The sequence below is a fragment of the Notamacropus eugenii genome, chromosome 2 (assembly GCF_028372415.1).
Source record: "Notamacropus eugenii isolate mMacEug1 chromosome 2, mMacEug1.pri_v2, whole genome shotgun sequence".
NCBI classification, from domain to species: domain Eukaryota; kingdom Metazoa; phylum Chordata; class Mammalia; order Diprotodontia; family Macropodidae; genus Notamacropus; species Notamacropus eugenii.
Window position 1 is genome coordinate 532,157,834 of NC_092873.1, and position 18,878 is coordinate 532,176,711.

The 18,878-nt window shown below is 41.9% G+C and overlaps 1 protein-coding gene across 1 annotated transcript in view; it reads right to left on the reverse strand.

Moving 5' to 3' along the window:
• The window catches only part of NEGR1 (neuronal growth regulator 1), a 1,077,808-nt gene that overhangs the window by 211,988 nt on the left and 846,942 nt on the right, over positions 1-18,878 (reverse strand). The window contains exon 6 of the mRNA XM_072649843.1: positions 9,853-10,004. Coding sequence (XP_072505944.1) covers positions 9,853-10,004 — 152 coding nt within the window. The remainder of the gene's footprint in view (positions 1-9,852; positions 10,005-18,878) is intronic.

Sequence of the window (18,878 nt, forward strand, 5' to 3'; positions counted from 1 at the left end):
TAAGTTGCTCAGGATCACCCAGATACTAAACATTGAAGAACTTAGGTCTTTCTGCCTCCAAGTCCAGTACTTGACCACTCCAAATAGCTCTTAAGGTGAACTTGTCACTCTTGACAGCCTGGAACCATCCATGTCCTTCCTCCATGTTCAGTTATTGCATTATTTGTGATAACCTAGATCATGCTCCTACTTCCACAGCTCTGAGGGATCTTGTCTCTCATCAGTTTCTATGGATGATGAATGAATAAGAGCTCATTTGGGGGTCTAACTTTCACAACTGCATTAGGTTCCAAATATAATCAAATGGAGGAACCATCCATATCGTGCATGGAGGCTTGACATGGACTCTGAGACCTTAGCGTCGCCACACTCCTCCCAGGGAGTGAATCATGCCCTGTGTCCTGGTTTGGTTGCTGCTCCTCTGCTAACTCTAAAATGTCCAGCCTTCTGAATGCCAGAAGCTTCCTGTGGGCCCCCTAGAACCTGCAAGTAGGATGCTGCTGTGTCTTCCAGAATCCCTGAGACACATCTGATGCTACTTTTTGCCAGCATTTAAAGGCCTGAGTCTTTCAAGTTACAGGAGGAGACTTCAACAGCTGACAGAAGTCTGAATCATCCATGCACTAGGTGCCTCCTTTCACATGAATGCTGGGTTTGGTATAACAGACAGAAGGAGTTGAGGGCCCATACCAGAGCTTAGTGGCATGGGGAGCTGTTTGAAACAAGCAGCTAGGTGGGATATTGTAAGGGCACAGCTGGGTCCTTACTCAGCAAGTCAACAAAGAGTCATTGTTTAGATACATGGTGGGAATGCTCCCAGGGAGGCTGACCATATTTCCTTCACTTTGGCTAGCATTTGGGGCCTAACAGCTGACTTTTGGAACTCCAGTCACATACCTACTTTTTTTTCCCTCTAGGAAATGAGAGGTCCTTCTCAAATTAAAACATCAGTGGCAAATGCTCCTGCTTGAACCAGGAGATCTCCCCAAAGTTAAACAATCTCTTTTGTAGGGACCAGGATTTGATGAAGCATTTATAAATGGCACACTACTGTGGCCTGGGCAGGGATGCAGAGGATCAATCAGGAAGGAGAAAATCTTTTTTGTCAGCCCTGTGACTCTGCCAATACGGCTTATGGCCTTTAAGAACAACATAGGTGGAGGAGGGGAGAGGACAATAGTCCCTAAAGCAAGACTTATGGTCCATTATCTGAAAAAAGAATGGCTCTGTATACTTCCTTTGACTCACCGAGTTTTGTGTGTATATGCATCACACTGAGCAGCCAGACTCTTGGTAGATTTAGAACTTGAAGGCATCTTAAAAGTCACCTGGTCCAACCTCTCATTTTACAAATAGGCAAACTGAGGCTCAGAGAGGGTCGGGATTTGTCCAGGTTCACACAGGTAATATTTGGCAGAATGGAGATTTGAGTTTTGGTCTTTTGACTTGAAATTCAAAGATCACCACATGATAGAGGCAGAGCCCAAAGGAACCTCAGAAACTTCCTCATTCAACCCCTTCACTTTAGACATGAGGCTACTCAGCCGGGTCTCACCATCTCATGATGCATAGAGAGGCTAAGTGACTTCTTTGGATCATAGATATAAAGCTAGAAAGGACATCAGAGGCCAGTTAGGCCGATTCTCTTGTGTTCTAGATAAGGAAAAGGGCACAGAGAGTTTAGAAGCACTAAGGGGCAGAGCTGAGATTTGAACCTGGCCTCAGATTGTACATGCACTCGCCCTACTCCCATGGTGCATGGTCTCTGAATGGCAGCCAGTGCTTCAGACACACCAGCAGCATCCTTATCCTCATCAGCATGACAGCCTGTAGACCTACGGGCAGTATTCATGCTCCATTGGCCTTTGGGATTCTGTGAATCTGTTTTCAGCAAAAGACTGAGTGGAAGACTCCATTGCTCAAGAAGCCTCCTTTGAGTATTTAAGTGGGAATGGAGGCAGCTGTGGCCTCCACCAACAACAGTCTGGCTGACCTCTTTGACGAGAAAGCCTTGAGGGAGACTGCCTTCCAAACAAATACTGCTTTTGTTTTCTTTGGGGGAAATTGCAAAGGGAATCCCAAAGCCTGTGCTTTTCTAATGGAAGAGATTCAGTGGGAGGGAAAACCTGCATTCTATGGAGAGCATTGGATCAATTGAGCCCATAGATGGCAGGATGGGACCATCACGTGTGTGCTCCGGAAGAGAGGACTGGCAGCAGTCATCTAGTTTAGTGGCCCAGAGGCAGGAGGCATGGCAGATAGATGGGAGAAAGGGTAATGCACACACACACACAGATGCATGCACACCAACATGCGTACCACATGCACTAGACACACTCCATACACACACTCCATATACTTACTACATACATACTCCACAATACACCACACCGAATAAAATACACGTGTATACATATATCCCATATAACACACTTACCACATACCACACATGTACATACATAGCACTCACACCATACCAAACATTACATATACATACACCACACAGAAATGCACACACACACAAACCAAAATCCTCATCTTTTTTTAAAAATTCTAGGAGGAATATTGCCATGAATAAATAGTAATTTGCCAACCACTACTGCTTTCTTTAACGCCCCTTGTTTCCTGGGATTGTTCTGCAGAATTAGTGCCTTTCGACTTCTATTTGAAATAGACCTTCTAGAAGGCAGCTGTTGTACCTTTCAGAGTGTCCTATCCCTCTCTGTTTTAGGCTGCCATAAAGCCTCCATCATCCATAAGCAGCTAATCTGGAGTTCCTTGGAGTTAGGATGAGAGTTCTAGGAACACAGAACTAGATATCAAGGGAACATCAGAGTTAAACTCGGTCTATTCCTTTATTTTACAGAAAAAGGAACTGAGGCCAAGAGAAGGGAAATTACCTTCCTGATGTTGCACGCACAGAAAACACCTGAGATGAGACTGAAAAGATCTGTAAGGACAGACTATTCCACTGTTCTATGGAGGGTCTATTTGTCCAACTTCATCCTTGCAATTCAGCCACTGAAAATCTCACTTTCCATTGACCTGAAAAATAGTAGCCTTCTCTACTTGGGCAGAGCCTTATTTCACATCATCACCATCATCATCACTTTGACTGAGTCTTTCTCTGAACAAGAGCCTGTTATTCAGATGGACCTGGAAGAAGGTGTTGGTTGGAGATATCCCAACCCTCAACTGAAAGCACAGAAGACTATTTCTGGGGCCTTGGAAGGTAGGAGTCAGAAAGCAAATACAGGCAGTTCGAGTTCATTAGACCATTGGAGCTGGGTACAGAGAGAAGTGAGGCATTTGACCTTGTACTTCTGCTTAGCATGGTGCTTTGCAGAAGACTGCAAGGTGGTGGCATACTTTGTCATTCAGGCAAGGGATCAGGGAGAAGTTGTACTGGGAGAGTCAGAGATCCAGATGAATGCCAAGATGCATTTTCACTAGAGCCAGCGGTAGACTGCTTGCACCTCTCTGTAGCTTTTTATGAGAGGAATGGGAAGAAGTCTAGGCATGATGGTACCCATCTATTATCCCCTCTACTGGGAAGGCTGCAGCTGGTTCATGGATGACATGGGCTGAAGAACTCTGAGCTGTCATGGGCTAAAGAAAATAGGATATCTGCATAATGGCTGGCACCAATAGGGTGAGCTCTTGAGGTCACAAGATGCCTAAGACAGGGAGAACTAGGACAGGTTAATAATGGAGCAGGTCAAAGCTTTTGGGTGAATCAGTGATAGTGTCAGGCCTATGAGGGGCCACTGTACTTCCACTCTGGATGAAATGGGATACTCACTTGTTGTTTTGTTTTTAGGAACATGTGGGGGCTTGGCATCTTCATGTTGAGGGTAAGATTCAACCTGAAAGTAGAAAGCCAGGTCCCTCTTAAAACTAGGAATTTAGAATTGTCTGTGAGTTTAGAGGTCATCTAGTCCAGTCAGCTCATTTTATGGATGAGGAAACTAAGACCTATAGAAGTTAAATGATATGATGAAAGGATATCCTGAGAGACAGTTTCAGGATAATTAATAATCGATGTATTAATTAGACTATCTGACAATCAATAAAATGATGGTCAGTGATTTCTCTCTGTAACCAAAGATGCCAAGGGTGACCCTGAAAGTCTTAAATCCCTTCTAAAAAGGATCTCCCCTGAAAAGTGAAAATTAACCCTGACTGGTAGACATTTAATGAGGAAGTAAGCTCAAAATCTTTAGTTCCTTCTACTGAGAATGTGACTTAACCATGAGATTCAGTTATCTCAAGGCAGCTGGGTGGAGAAGCCATTTCCATGTGGACCCTTCCAGCTACTTTTCTCCTTCTTGAGCACAGTTGCCCTATCTTCTAATGAAGGAGACTAAGGCAAGGGAATTCTTCCAGGTAAGGATTCACCCAGACTGGATTCTGTTTATACTCTGAAGAGAAACTGGGTCTCCCAGTTGGATCCTACCCAACTAAAGAACATGTGAGTTGAGGGCTAGAAGCAAATCTCGTCAGTCAGTCAAACCCTCCAGAGGCTAACTGACCTTTTCAGGAGTTGAGCCTTAACGGAAATAGGAAGAAAAGGGTGGATCACAAATTAATAATTAGTTATTAATATAATATTTATTTCTCTCAATGATTTGTTGAGGGTTGTCCAAATAATAATAATTGGAGTCATTTGCACAGTGCTTTAAGGTTCACATACAGCTTTGCATTTGCATTTGATTTGCATAGTAGCCCTGAGATGGAGTTTCCTTTATTCTCATACAAATGCTTGAACTCCAGGCCAGGAGAGGTTCAAGCATCCCAGCCAAGGTCACTCAGCTAGAAAGTATATGAGGCAGGATTTGATCCCAGTTTTTCCTGACTACAAGCCAACACTCTGGCTAGTAATGGCCACTACACCCCAGCTTCCTAACTGCAGCTGGAGAGGTTGAGAGACAGCACACAACCATAGGGTCTCATGAACTCTTGGTCAGATATCTTTATATCTGATTCACGGCACAGGGAAAGAGCAAAGTGAAATTCTGGGCCCAAGCTGCCCATGGTTCAATTTGAGTGTAAGGAATCAACAATCATATGAGAATGGTATGTATGGCTGAGTTACCCCAGAAGCTTAGTGAACACAGTAAAGATTAGTCAAAAACCCAGACCTTTTTGGAGTTGTCAGATGTGAGTACATTGCAAAATCCAACTTATGAGCCTGTCATTCAGATTCTTGGTGACATGGAAGTTGACAGATGATACGATTGGGTTTGGGGATCAAAATGGGCTATCTTTGGAGCAAGGGTTCTTAATGTGAGCTCTAGAAATTTTGAACACATGTGTATACACACACATATATGCATAATTTTATTTTGATCTAATTGGTTTCCTTTTATTGAACTCTTCCTTTTTGCCAGGGTTTGTGCTAAACCTGAGAACAGAAAGAAGAAACAAAAATAGTTCCTTCTTCAAGAAAACTGTGTTCTAATGGAGACAACAAATGTGCTAATTTTAACATATGAAATGAACACAGAGTAGATAGAAGGTATCCTTAGAGGGGAAGGTACTTAGAATCAGAAGGACTAGGAAAGATCTCCTGTAGTTGGGTGATGGCACCTGGGAAGTCACCAAGGCTCTGGGGATTCTGAGAGTTAGGAAGGAGGGCATCTGAAGCCTGAAGGACAACCAATAGAAAAGCACCTAGATGGAAACATCAGAACAGCAAAGAGTCCTTGGCCAGATTGTAGACTGCATGTTGGGGAGTAATGTGTTACAAGACTGGAAAGAGAGCCTAGGTCACCAATTAATTCTAAATACTAATAGCCTCAAATCTCCTAAGAGCTACAATTTCAAACCTCATATTTGAACCTGGAAATAAGAGGGAAACACTGGAGTTTCTTGAGCATCTATGCTTCAAGAAAACATTTTGGCAGCTCTGGGAAGGGCAGAATGAAGTGGGGAGAGACTTGAGGCAGAGTCTGATTAGAATGTTGTTGTTGAAATAGTCCAAAAGAGAATCAGTTCTCTGGGGCTGAAATCCTTAGAAAACTATTGTTAGTCAACTAATACATATTTACTGACTCCTTACTGTATCTATAACCAAGATCTTAAAAACAAGACTATGTGCAGAAGATGCTGGCAAGTAGAAGACAGGGTCTCTGCCCTCGAGAAATTTAGAAGCTTATCGGGCCTGCAAGGCACAGATATATGATGAGTTATCAGCAGCAATATTTGCCAAGGTCTTGGTGGCAACTGCCTACCCTAGTTGCTCGCTACTGTGTACCTGTAGATGGGGAGTGGGGATGATACTCTAGGTTGAGATAAAGCAGACATCTCTCTTTAGGCAATAGGTGATGAACAGAGGAATGAGGGATAATGCGTTTCAGGCAGAAGTCTTGTCCAGTACATTAGACTTGTCCTGTCATACTTCAGGCTGCTTTACATCTGAAGTTTTCTAATCTTGTTTCCAAAGTTAGACCATTTGCACTTAGACTGAGATTTTTGAGGATATAATTCAGTCTCAGTTCACGTAGTATTTACTATCAAACCCCTGCTGTATTCCAGTCCTCACACTTGGCACTGGAGTTTACAAAGGCCAAAAGGGCCTACCAAAACGTCTACCTTGAAAGGGCTAGATCCAGGGCATCCCACAGGATCATGTAATCAATCAGTTGGTATGCCCAGCACTGGAGCAGACATGGGGATAGAGATCTCAAGAACAGAATAGTCCCTAGGATACAGGTCTAGAAGAGACCTTGGGGATTATACAGACCAACTTTCTTATTTTATGGATGAAGAAATGGATGACAGAAGTGGCCGACTCATTCATTAGCATGTAAGCTTCTTGTAAGTTAATTCGAAGCCATGTTTCTATGATTCCAAAGCCAAGCTTCTTAGACTACAAGATCATAGAGCTGGAAGCTCAGGGGCCAACCAGTCATAGGAACATCGTATTGTATACCTAGAGCTGGATGGGGCCCAACCCCTTTATTTAACAAATGAGGAAAGTGAGGTCCTCCAAGAAAAATTAGGTAACCTGCCTATAGCCAGAAAGGTCACAAATGGTAGAACTAGAGTTTGAATCAAGGTCCTCTGGATACACATACAGCATTCTTTTGATGCTGCCATGATGTCCTGATCCTATTCTTTTCCTCCATCATGACAAAGGCTACTTGAAAGCAGAAATCATGTTTGTCTTTGTATCCCAAGTGTCCATCATCATGCCCTTCCCACAGGAAGTGCTTAATCAATAAATGTCTGTTGAGTTGACTTTGTCACTCATGTGACCTGCCAGAACTGAAACTGAAGGCCTGGAACGAATCAATCAGTCACTCGAGGGGCACTTATTTAGCAACTATCTTGTATCAGGAACTCTACCCAGATCTCTTACTTGCCTTAGGTGTCTAACTGATCATGAAAGACAAATGGTCGTGTAAGTGATGGATAGCTGAGCTGGGATTTGAACCAATGTCATCAGACACCAAATGCACATTTAATAAATGTTTGTTGAATTGATTTGACTTGAGCCTCCTTTTTGCATTCATGCTGGCAGAAATGTTACCTCCTACAATATGATATCACTCCCCTTTTCTTACTCATTCCCATTGAAATGACTTAAAATTAAGAGTTTTCCTTTTAAAGATTTTCCATAAAGGCTTTCCCTGTCTTGATAGCAGCAGAAAGCATATTGTGGCAAAATTGATGGCACCCAAGAAAGGGACTATTGTGCTCTCATGTCTGCAGAGATTCCATTGCCAGACAGCCATGCGGAAGCAGCTAATTACTGATCCTTCAAGGAAACTGTGAGCAAATTGCAAAGCACAAGTTCCCATTTTCAGTCATATTGATGGATTTGCAGTTTTATAATTGTTTAGCCTACCTGTCCAGAAGTAACATAAACGCGCACGCATACACACACACACACACATTACAGCTAAGGTAATATACTGGGAACAGCAGGACCAAGGAGTCAACATTTGAGATTTCTACAATCTCTAGTGAAATAAAGAAACTAAACTGGCATATTGGTATCTATCCAAGCATAGCCAACTCAAAGGATAAAGAGAAAAACAACCACAACGCTATTTTCTTCCAGTAGTCTTTTTCAATGGATTACTCCCTGATGATAATGTTAAAGTGCTAGGGTTTAAGTGGAAATCCAAATGAGGTCCACATCATGATCTTTGTTGTCAATTGATATGATTTAATCTTACTCTTTTATTAGAAATAATGATCTGAAATTTCAGATGATCCAGTGTCTTAGGTGTTCCATTGCTTATCTTTTCTGATCTATTTATCTTAAATTATTAATTATTTGTTTCCATATAGCAGTCATATGTATTTTAAGTTGAGACCTGTTGCTTTCAATTATTAGGTGCTTTGTACAATCAATAATTATACAAAATAAGTCCCCCACCCCCAGAAAACTGAATTATAATGTGGTTTAGGGACAAAAAAGAAAAGCTTAACTCTTTCAGAATTTATTTTGGGGTAGGTCTGGGCCTCTGACTTTTTTCAGTGTGGGGAACTCCCATTGTGGTAACTCCCTCCACCTCTGCAGATCAGAATCTCATCTCCTCCTCATAATCTTAGAGAGTTGCCCAGGGCCTGAGAAGTTAAATGATTTTCCCTGGATCACCAGCCAGTATGAGTCAGAAGCAGGACTTGAATCCAGGTTTTCTTAACTCCAAGGTCTGACTCTATCCACTATGCCATGCTGCCTTTCTTCTGAGTGCAATAATAAGAAATATTAACAGTACTTGATCGGCACTCTAAATCATGGAACCTTTCACTTAGCCATGGAGGCAGGGCCATAGGAAAAATTGTCTTTGGCCCAAGCTAACAAGGTTCATTTGGTTCTTTGAACTCAAAGGCACATAATTCTCCAATTTAGTCTGGAGTAGGCAAGGAATCTTAAGGAGGAGGAATCTAGTGGATCCCACCTTTCTCCTCTACTTAACAAGAATGCTCTGCTCCGTCAAGGCTGTGATGACACCCAAGTATATCCACAGTATGTTCATATGTACCACAAGCTGGCTCAAGACTGCAAAACTGACTCATCAAAAGAGAATAGCATGACAATATAGAGTCTATCATGGAAGACCAAGGCGGTTCCTGACTAGTCTGGCAAAAGACTTTTGCAAAAATGCCTTTCAGGCCTCTGGAGAAAAACTTCATCTCCCATTCAGCTCTATTTTGTGACTGTGACTGCAGTAACTGAAAAAAAATGCCCAAATCAATCCTCATCCTTCACTCTTTGACTTCTTAAGTTTATCTTTCTTTGTTTATTTCTAATTCTCTGAAAACATTCATTTGGGATTTTCAATATCTGTGTTGGTAGCATATTAATAAAATTCAGCTTTTTGTTTCCAAAAATAGGATCAATTAAGGGATGTTCACATGAAATCCATGTTGGTCCAGGAGCAGCTGTCTTATACCATGCTGCTTATACTATGTGTTAAATATAGACTATTCCAAGATAACTCTGAAAGAAAAAAAAAACAGCAGAAAATCCCATGCACACTAGTCTAAGTTCCATAAGCCTGTAGAGTATACAAAATGAACTCCATGCTAGCCATATTCAATCTGAAGGTAGGTTTCAGGTGTGACTTCACTGACATTCTTTTTCCTTCCTAATCAGTCAAACATTTCCCTAAATATCAACATCTCAGCTCTACAGGAATCACACATTCCTCAGAGCTCAGTGCCTTCTTTTGGCAAGGAGAGCTATGTACAAAAAATGAGCCCCTCGAACCACATACCCAGGGTAGGAGGCTCCTAAAAGACCAGAATTCAGTCTTCATGCTTTGTCCCTCCACCATGGAAATAGATAGATTGAACCATCTGAAAATACACAAATGGCACCCTGATGTTACTCACGGTTAAGAGGCAAGCTAGCATTGGTTGTGCCTAGCTTATTGGCAGCCACACATGTATAATTCCCAAAGTGCTCCTGCGTAACATTGGTGACAGTGAGGATGGATCTTGTACTAAAGTTCTGAATGATGATTCCTTGTTGACCATTGAAGAGTCTGAAAGACAAAAGCAAACTCTAGATCAGTCTATGTTTTGTATACAATCTGAGCTTTTCTAGGATGGTGTTGTTATGGTAACATAATAGTAGTCTATCAATTTAATCTATTTCAATTCAATTCAATTTCACAAACGTCTACTACTTAAATGTCTACTACCTACAAAGCATTGTCCTTTTGATTAAAAAAAAGAGAGAGAAAAATAAGCCCTATCCTTAGGGAGTTTAATGGGAAACTCCAACATGGACATAGCCAAGTCTTGACCACAATGTAAGGCATCATGACATTATTATTGAGTTCTCACCATAATTACCAACGAGAAGGGAGGGAAAAAAGAAAAGAATGAGCATTTATACAGTACCTACTGTGTTCCAGGCACTATGCTAAGAGTTTTACAAATATCTCATTTGATCCTCACAACAACCCTGGGAGGAAGATGCTATTATTATTCCAATTTTACAGATGGGGAAACCAAAGCAAACACAGATTACATAGCTAGTAAGGGTCTGAGGTCAGATTTGAACTCAGGTCTTCCTGACTCCAGGCTCAAAATTATATTCGATGTGCCCCCTGGCGACTTATACAGATGGGGGTGGGGAGTAGATAGATTCATACCCATGAATCTGTCTGCTCATTAGACTAACATTTTGAAGCAATCTTTCCTCAGATAGTATTGTGTCTCACTAGAGCATTATTTGGCTTCTAAGAAAGTTGAAAACCAATGAAAATGACATATTTCCCATTGAAGTCACTAGAGATAACACAACAATAACAACAAACATTAGGGATAAGAAAGTAAAGTTATGGTTTCCCATTGGGGAGTCACAGAGGGAAAGTGAATTTCGAGGTAAGGTTACCCAAGGGTTGGTAGGTGTGGACCTCATCTAAATGACCTCCCTGATCTGTTCTCATTTTAAGATGACATGTAATAGTGTCGAGAGCCCAAGATTTGGAGTCCTGGATCCTGGGGTTTGAAACCTGCCTCATCCTACTTGTGTGGACTTTGGCAATTCACATAACAGTACTTTCTTCACCATGGGTGTTAAGTGAAGGGACATGCCTAATTATCTCCAAAGTCTATTCTACCTAGAAATTCTTCTGAACAACATTTAAAGCAGGAAAACAAACATTTATTAAGTACCTACTATGTGCCAGAATTCCTCTTCCTCTCCCCCCACCAAAAAAACCCCTTATATTCACTGTGCTACTACTTTTGTTAAGAACCCACAATAGCTCCATCCCCTCCCCAGTGGATTGTGTCCAAATTCCAATTTGCACGGCATTGAGGGCCTCCACTGATTTGAATCATAAGACTTAGGCTCAAATCCCTTTTTACTGTATAACTCCATGGGCCTCAGTTTTTTCATTTGTAAAATGAGAGGGTTGAACTAAATGGCCCTCTGAAGTCCCTATGAGCTCCATATCTATGACCCTGAACCACCACCATAACTATTCATCTGTCTCTTATTATACCAATCAGTCAATTAACCTACATTATTAATTCCCTATTATGTTCCATGCTAAATGCTGGGGATACCAAAAGAGGCAAAAGACAGATGCTGCCCCCAGAGCTTGTGCTCTGATGGAGGACACAGCATGCAAACGAATGTAAACAAATCAAATTATAGACAATCAAGAAATGCAAAGTAAGGAAGGAGCAACACAGACCCCACAGAGGAAGTCATTCTCCACCACCCTCAACAGTGTGACATCACTCTGTCTGGGAGGAGCTAGAGAGAAACAGGAGTAAGTATTTAGTAAGTGGTAAGCATAGTCTAGTCACTGTTCTTGGGGAAGAAAATGGCAAAGCCCCTCCAGTATCTTCGCCAAGAAAACCTGCAATGGTGTCGCCAAGTTTTCAGACTGAAATGACTGAACGGTAACCATCACGATGCTAAATACTAGGAATGCAAATGGAAGCAAGTGTGCCAGTCCCTGCCCTCCAGGAGCATCCCATCACATTGGGGTAGACAAGGAATGAAGGAAAGCCATCGGTGGGCTGGGGTCCTCCACAGTTGTAGAGCAGGCAGTGCTGGCTAGAGAAGGCAAGAACACACCTGGAAGTTCTGAGGACTTGGAGGAACGCCCAAGTCTCTGCTAGGGAGGAGGGGGAGATGATGGCTGACTTAGAGAAGATAGAGTGTAGAATGGGTCCTAAAGTAGCAGGCAAAATCAAGTCAGTCATAAATAAGACCATAGCACACCATTCAGGGCTATCCAACAACTAGAACTCTCCTGAGGTATGATGGGCTGCCTCGGCTGAGAGAGGCTTCCTCTCCATGGAGGTCTTTAAGCAGAAAGATGCCAAGTGACCACTTTTCAGCTATTTTCAGTCGGGATGCTGACTCAGGTACAACTTGGCCCAGTTGGTCTTTAGGGTCCTTGCTAACCCGAAATTCTGTGATTCTGTGATCTGACCTGGTTTAAATCTTGACTTTACTATCTGCTACCCATATGTGACTTTGGCCCTATCAGCTTCTCAGAGTCTCCATTTTCTTGTCCATAAAATAAGGGGGCTCATCTTACTTGTGAGATAGATCTCAAACTAAAGCCAGGGTGGATGACCTCTACGATCCATTCCAGCTCTAAATATATTATTATATGATTTGATCTTTATAATTCTTGCTTCCTCACCTTTAGTCATTCTGTGCTTATGGACTGGAGGTATTCTCTCCTCATCACCATTTCAATTTCAGTCCTGTACTCTGTTGTGTGACTTAGCTCAGGCCCTTCTCCTTCCTTAATCCCTCTCCTGTAAGTGCATTGTCTATTGATCTCTCCCCTAGCGATGTTGCTGTAACATGCAACGTCAAGCCTCTTGAATCAGCACTTTGGATGGGTCCCTCATACCGTTTTGCATTATTTTCTTTTTCATGTGTGTTAGAATTCTACTTCTACCTAAACTGGACCTCTCATAAAAGCGAGGGCCCTGATGTTTGCTTTTGTTTTCTCCTTCACTGGACCTAGCAGAACTCACTGAATCCTTGAGTTAGGGACTCATGATGATGATGATGAGGAGAAGATGTTTTAGAAGATAAGGGGAAGACAGTTGAACTAGGAGTCAGGAGACCTGAGATCAACTCCTATCTCCAGCACTTAGTAACTGTGATCATGGCGTAACTGAAACATGGTGCATGTGGTGCAGCGGATAGAGCACCAGACCTGAAGTCAGGAAGACCTGAGTTTAGATCTGGCCTCAGACACTTATTATCTGTGTGGCCCTGGGCAAGTTACTTAACCCTGCTTACGTCAGTTTCCTCCAATGTAAAATGACCCAGAAAAAGAAATGGCTAAACCCCTCTAGTGTTTCTGTCAAGAAAATTCCAAATGGAGTCAGGAGAGAAGCAGACACCACTGAATGTCAAAAACTGAAATTCAATTTCTTCAGGGGAAAATTGGGAATACTACTGCTTATAATAATAGAATTAGTGTTTTCCTCCAAAAGTTATATTGTATTTATTTTGAAATTACTTATGCATGTATATTTACAAGTACATTTATTCAGTGTGGTATAGTGGATAGTACCCTGGGCTTAGAGATAGGAAAACCTAGTTTCCTACCTTGGACACTAAATGAACCCCAAGAGAAGTGACTTAACCTCTTTGGGTCCAAGGCTCTTCATCTATAAAATGGGAGGGTTTGACTTATGGTTTATCAAGTTCCTTCTAGCTTCCAACTGGTGATCCTATGTTGAGGCCAGGGAGGTAATATTCCATTTTCGAGGGGCCCATCAGAGTCAGGCTATTGAAGCTCATGGCCTGAGTTGTATATTAACTTTTTCCTCTTTTGTAAATTTTCCAAGATATAGTAGTATAGTTTTATTTTTAAAGTACCAAAAATGTTAATAAAGGGCATTCCTCTGAGAATTCATTTTGAACTCCACTGCCTTGTGTAACGTGGCTTGCCTCTCATCTGAGACAAAATATGCTGTTCTTGAGTACAAGATTAAAATAGGTGCCCATGCTTGACTATGCTGGGAATTACTTACATATCATGTCAAAGCAGAGTTTGGGCTCATCCAGGCCCCAGCTAAACTCTAATCTTATTAATAAAACCTTAGCTTGAATAAACATCGAACCAACTTTAACCTGAGCGGTAATCTGAATGATCTCTTGCTCCTGTACAAGAAAGTCAGACATGAAACACAGAGAGGAAGCTGCGTGCCTTCTCCCTTTCTGCCTCTGAGTACAAATCTATCGTCATTAGTGCTACATTTCCACAGTGATTATTGGATATCTTTCTGCATACCATTAATGACTTTATTTCCAACTAATCAGTTTATGTTGCTGCATAAAAATGACAGTTTCATTTCACTAGAAGCTCTGTAGTTACAGCCCAAATCAGTCCTCCCTGTCTGTATATCACACGTACATTCTCTGGAGGGCTGCCACTCCCTGGAGAGAGAACCGCATTGAGCCCCCACCAGCAAGGCCAACTCTTCATTGACTGGCACTAGAAAATGCAGAAGAAATGAAGCAGGGTCTCTTCCCGGGGGATGGGGGGTGAGAATTCTCAAGAGAAGGGGAGGCAATAAAAGGGCATTCTCACATCCCCCACAAGACTACAGGCAGCCCGGCTTCTTTAGTGGCAGAGAACTCTTTGTCAGAGGATTATAGATTTAGGATTTAAAGGAATCTTGGAGGTCATTTCATTATTTTACGAGGAGACAATTGGGGTCTAAAGATGCAAGTGTCTCTTCCAAGGTCACACAGGTAATAAGTGGCAGGACTGGGATTCAGAAATTAGATTTACCAAAGAGGTGGGATGGTATAACTCTTCTCCATTAGAACATACTGATGCCCTTTTTAATATCATTTATGCCTTTTTATAATTTCTTTTATCAATACCATTTTATAATTTTAAAGAGAAAAAAGCCCTTTGTCAAATTACTTCAGAGGAGGGATAGGGTAACAGGATGGCTGACCCTGATTTCCTTTGTGTTGAAAATTCTAGTGTGGACACTTCCCCTGCCTCCAGGATTGAAATTCAGAGGTTGTGTGGATATTCCCCCTCCCTCCAGAATTAGAACCCAGAGGTAGTGTGGACTCTCTCACTCCCTCCAGGATTGGAACCTAGAGGCAGTGTGGACACTCTCACTGTGTCCAGGATTGGAACTCAGAGATAGCAATGTCTTAGAAAGTTGCTTGGGGGCTTTGACAGACTAATCGATTCAGATATGCTTACCCATGGCCACATAGCTCATTTCATCAGAGGCAGATCTAGATCTCAGTTGTTTCTTGATCTCCAGATCAGTCCTCTCTCCACTGCACCAGTGGGGAAACAACAACTGTGATTCTTCCTATGTGATAGAGGGACACCTGCCCTCCTTCTAAGCCAAGGGATTTTAACTTTTTGGTGTATAGGGTGCACACCTTTGCTGATCTGGTGAAACCTATAAACCTCTTGTGGTAATAGTACTTTTAAATAATTGAAGGTAATGCTAAATTTCAGTTAGAGCTTAGTGAAAGTAAAGATGTATTTATTCCCCATCCAAATCTATGGATCTCTACCATGAGACAAGTTGGGGTCCAAGGACTGCAGGTTAAAGACTTGTGATTTAAGGCCTGCAGACCCCCAAGTCACTAAGATAGGACTTCTTTAAATCATCTTTGTTTCTCTGTGAACTTCCATTGGACTGATGTTGTACACTTGGGATTTCTACCCTAAAGCTAAAACTCTTTAATGTTGTTTCTCCTCATTAGTGTTACCTCAGGAGAGCAGGGGTTGCCTCACATATACTCCATTTCTCTTCCTAGTGTTGGGCACAGAGCTTGGCACATCATCATTACTTAAATAAAGACATTTTCTTTCATTCTTTCATTTGTGGTGTGAATGACCAATCAAGTCAATCAGAAGCATTCGTTAAGCACCAACAAAATGTGTCAAGTCCTTTGCAAAGAGCTAGAGATTCCAAGAAAAAGAAGAAGCAATCCTTGCCTTTGGAGGCTCATATTCTAGGGGGGAGCAGAACACATATGTACACATACACACGGATGTATGTGCATACATCCATATGTGTTTATAAAATATGTACACATAAGTCCACGCTCAGCCCTTAGTTAATATGGCATAACTTGCATCCTTATTGAAACAACATATGCCATCTTGAGATATCCTCCTCTTTGATAACACAGGTGGGAAAGAAGTTTGTACAGCTTCTTTCCCTATTAATTGGAATCTCCTAGAGAAGGGCATAGACTCCCAGGACTGTCCAGAAGCTGCAGTCAGAAGGGCCGGTATGTCCCAGTGAGGGGTGGGACCTTGAATCTTGATCTAGAGGGGTCAGAGGAAGGCTATCCCTTGGAAAGTTGTCTTAAATCAGTGGACCAATGACCAGGCATTCAATGGGGTACTTTTAATGCTTTGTCATTCAGAAAACTCTTACAAGGGAATGTGCCCAAGGCTGCTTCTTCGGTATAGATAGCCTCTTTTCTACTGCATTTCACTAAGGGAAGCCCATCTGGAGGACACTAGAGATGAAGACACCCCCATGCCAACGTACTAATCAGAATTTGGGGACTTGTTTTACCTTCAAGCTTCTCATTTCTCAGCACTCCCCTGACCCTATGGAGAGTAACTGATTGCAAGACTTCAGTCATCTTCTCAGGCAAATAAATAAACAGAAGCCTTTATCAGATTATTTAACTTCACAGTGGCCTTCCCTTCCAGTCTAGCTCAAAATGGAACAGAAATTCCCCTCTATGATGCAGCTTCCTCGCCCACTTTGGTCAGTGCTTTCCAGCTTGCCTAGATATTCCCTCCATTCTCTCCTCACTTTCTTCTTTTCATGAAGTCAATCAAAGTTGATAATGTTTAATATAAAATTTTAGAATAATCTCTTTGTTCTCTCTGAAGCAAACTCAGAGAGTGCCTCTTCCCATGTCAGCAAAAGCCAGCCAAGGCTGACTCTACACTCCTTAAGGAGACCTTTAACCTAAGACACTATATCTTGAATAATGAGGCTTTCCTTTGTATCTTATTATCTGTAGACATATACTATGTTATGGCATATTAATGGTAAAGAAAAATAGACATCTTAGGTCGTAATTTCTATTGAACTTTGTTTACCCTTTCCTATGTCAGTTATCTGTTTAGGGCAGGAAGCCTGCCACTCACTAGTGGTGGGATTTCCTTTCTCGTCACCGAGACATATGTTTACCCAGCTGGAATTGCAAGGCCTGACCAACATTACTTTGTTAATTGTCTTGTCTTACTAAATTTATGATTTGTTCAACTAGGAGAGTTCCTTTCTCACGGCAAAATGTATATAAGCCAGAAGATTTCTGCACTGGGTAGCCAGAACATTTCTGGCTCCATAATGCATTATGTTACCGTTGTCTTTAATAGGGAATTGATTAATTAATTAATTAAATCATAAAATGTATGCATTTAGCCTGCTGCCTTTCTTTAACCAAGTTTTCAGGTCAAAACAAAGTCAATCATCAAGTTGAGACATTTATTTGCCATTTGGACCCTACAGTTAAATATTTGGGCAAGATGCTGTTATCTGCCTTTGAAAGCCTCACCCCTCTCATCCAGCTACTGTTTATATTCTGCTAGTCCTTAGCCTTGGTTGCCCCCACTAGCTGCCTTTTCTCCTTCACTTGTCCCCTCCCTGCTCCCACCCAGAACTTTCCTACCACAGTAAGAATTGCAGTTGGACAGAAACTCAAAGGTCGTCTAATGGAACATGAATAGGAATTTCCCTGAATTTCCTCATTAGAGGACTGTAAAACAGGGACGTAGTTCAGCATACATGGCATCAATTTGTACTTACAGAACTGAGCTCCTCTTAGTACTGTGGCTGAGGGCTCCAGGGCTCTTTGAGCTGATAACTTGTTCCACTGGGATTCATTAGGAAGCTAGAAAGGATGATCAGAGTTCCAGAGCTCTCCCACTCACCTACTCTTCCATATCAAGCCTACCAACTTCCCTGAATTCTCATGGAATAATCTGACCACTAATTCTGCAGGGCCATGTTAGGATACAAAGGGAGCTAATGCACACTGACCTCACGGAACAAACCCCAGTAAATAACCATATCAAAGAAGGAAAATGGGATGTGGGGAAGGAGAAGGACATGAGAAGACAAGGATGGGTCATTGAGGAAAGGCAAAGATATTCAACTTTTATTTTACTTCTGTTTTCTCTGCAAATGAGGATGATCTTTGGACCGGAAAAGACAGAAGAAAGGAGTTGATGGGAGACTATAGCCAAGATAAAAAGGGAGGCAGGAAGAGAGCACCTAGCTGGCTTTAATTGGTCTGAGCCTTTTGGCCAAATATGTACTGACATATTGGGTGGATGTGATTGCAGACTCACTTTTCCTGCTATTTGGAGAATGTAGAGAATGTGGCAGAGAGCTAGAGACTAGAAGAGCAGGAATTGTTTTTTCTCCTGTGATGAAAAAAAAGAGAAGAGAATGAAATGTGTAAGCTACATTTTGCCTCAATTCTGACAAAATTCTAGTACATATTGTTTGAGAGAACCTGAAACAGCGATTGGTCCCAGAAAGCCAGCAGGGCCACTGGCTCTAGGACAAACTAGAAAATTCTTCTCTCTCTGTCTCTGTCTCTCTCTCTGTCTTTCTCTGTTTCTCTGTCTCTGTCTCTCTCTCCCTTTCTCTCTGTCTCTGTGTCTGTCTCTGTCTCTTTCTGTTTTTTTGTCTCTGTCTCTAATAAGCACCTCCCTGCCTCCCTTGGCAGTCATTTCACATCGAGGTCTGTTCTGTTGCTCCCTAGTTCAATCAGAATGTTCTACTCTCTGTTTCCCATAATCCATAAGTCAGTTCCCATCTTTGTGCCTTTATCAAGGTTTCTCACATATCTTGAATTCTCTTCTCCTTCCTTTAATCTCCTAAAATTCCTCATTTCC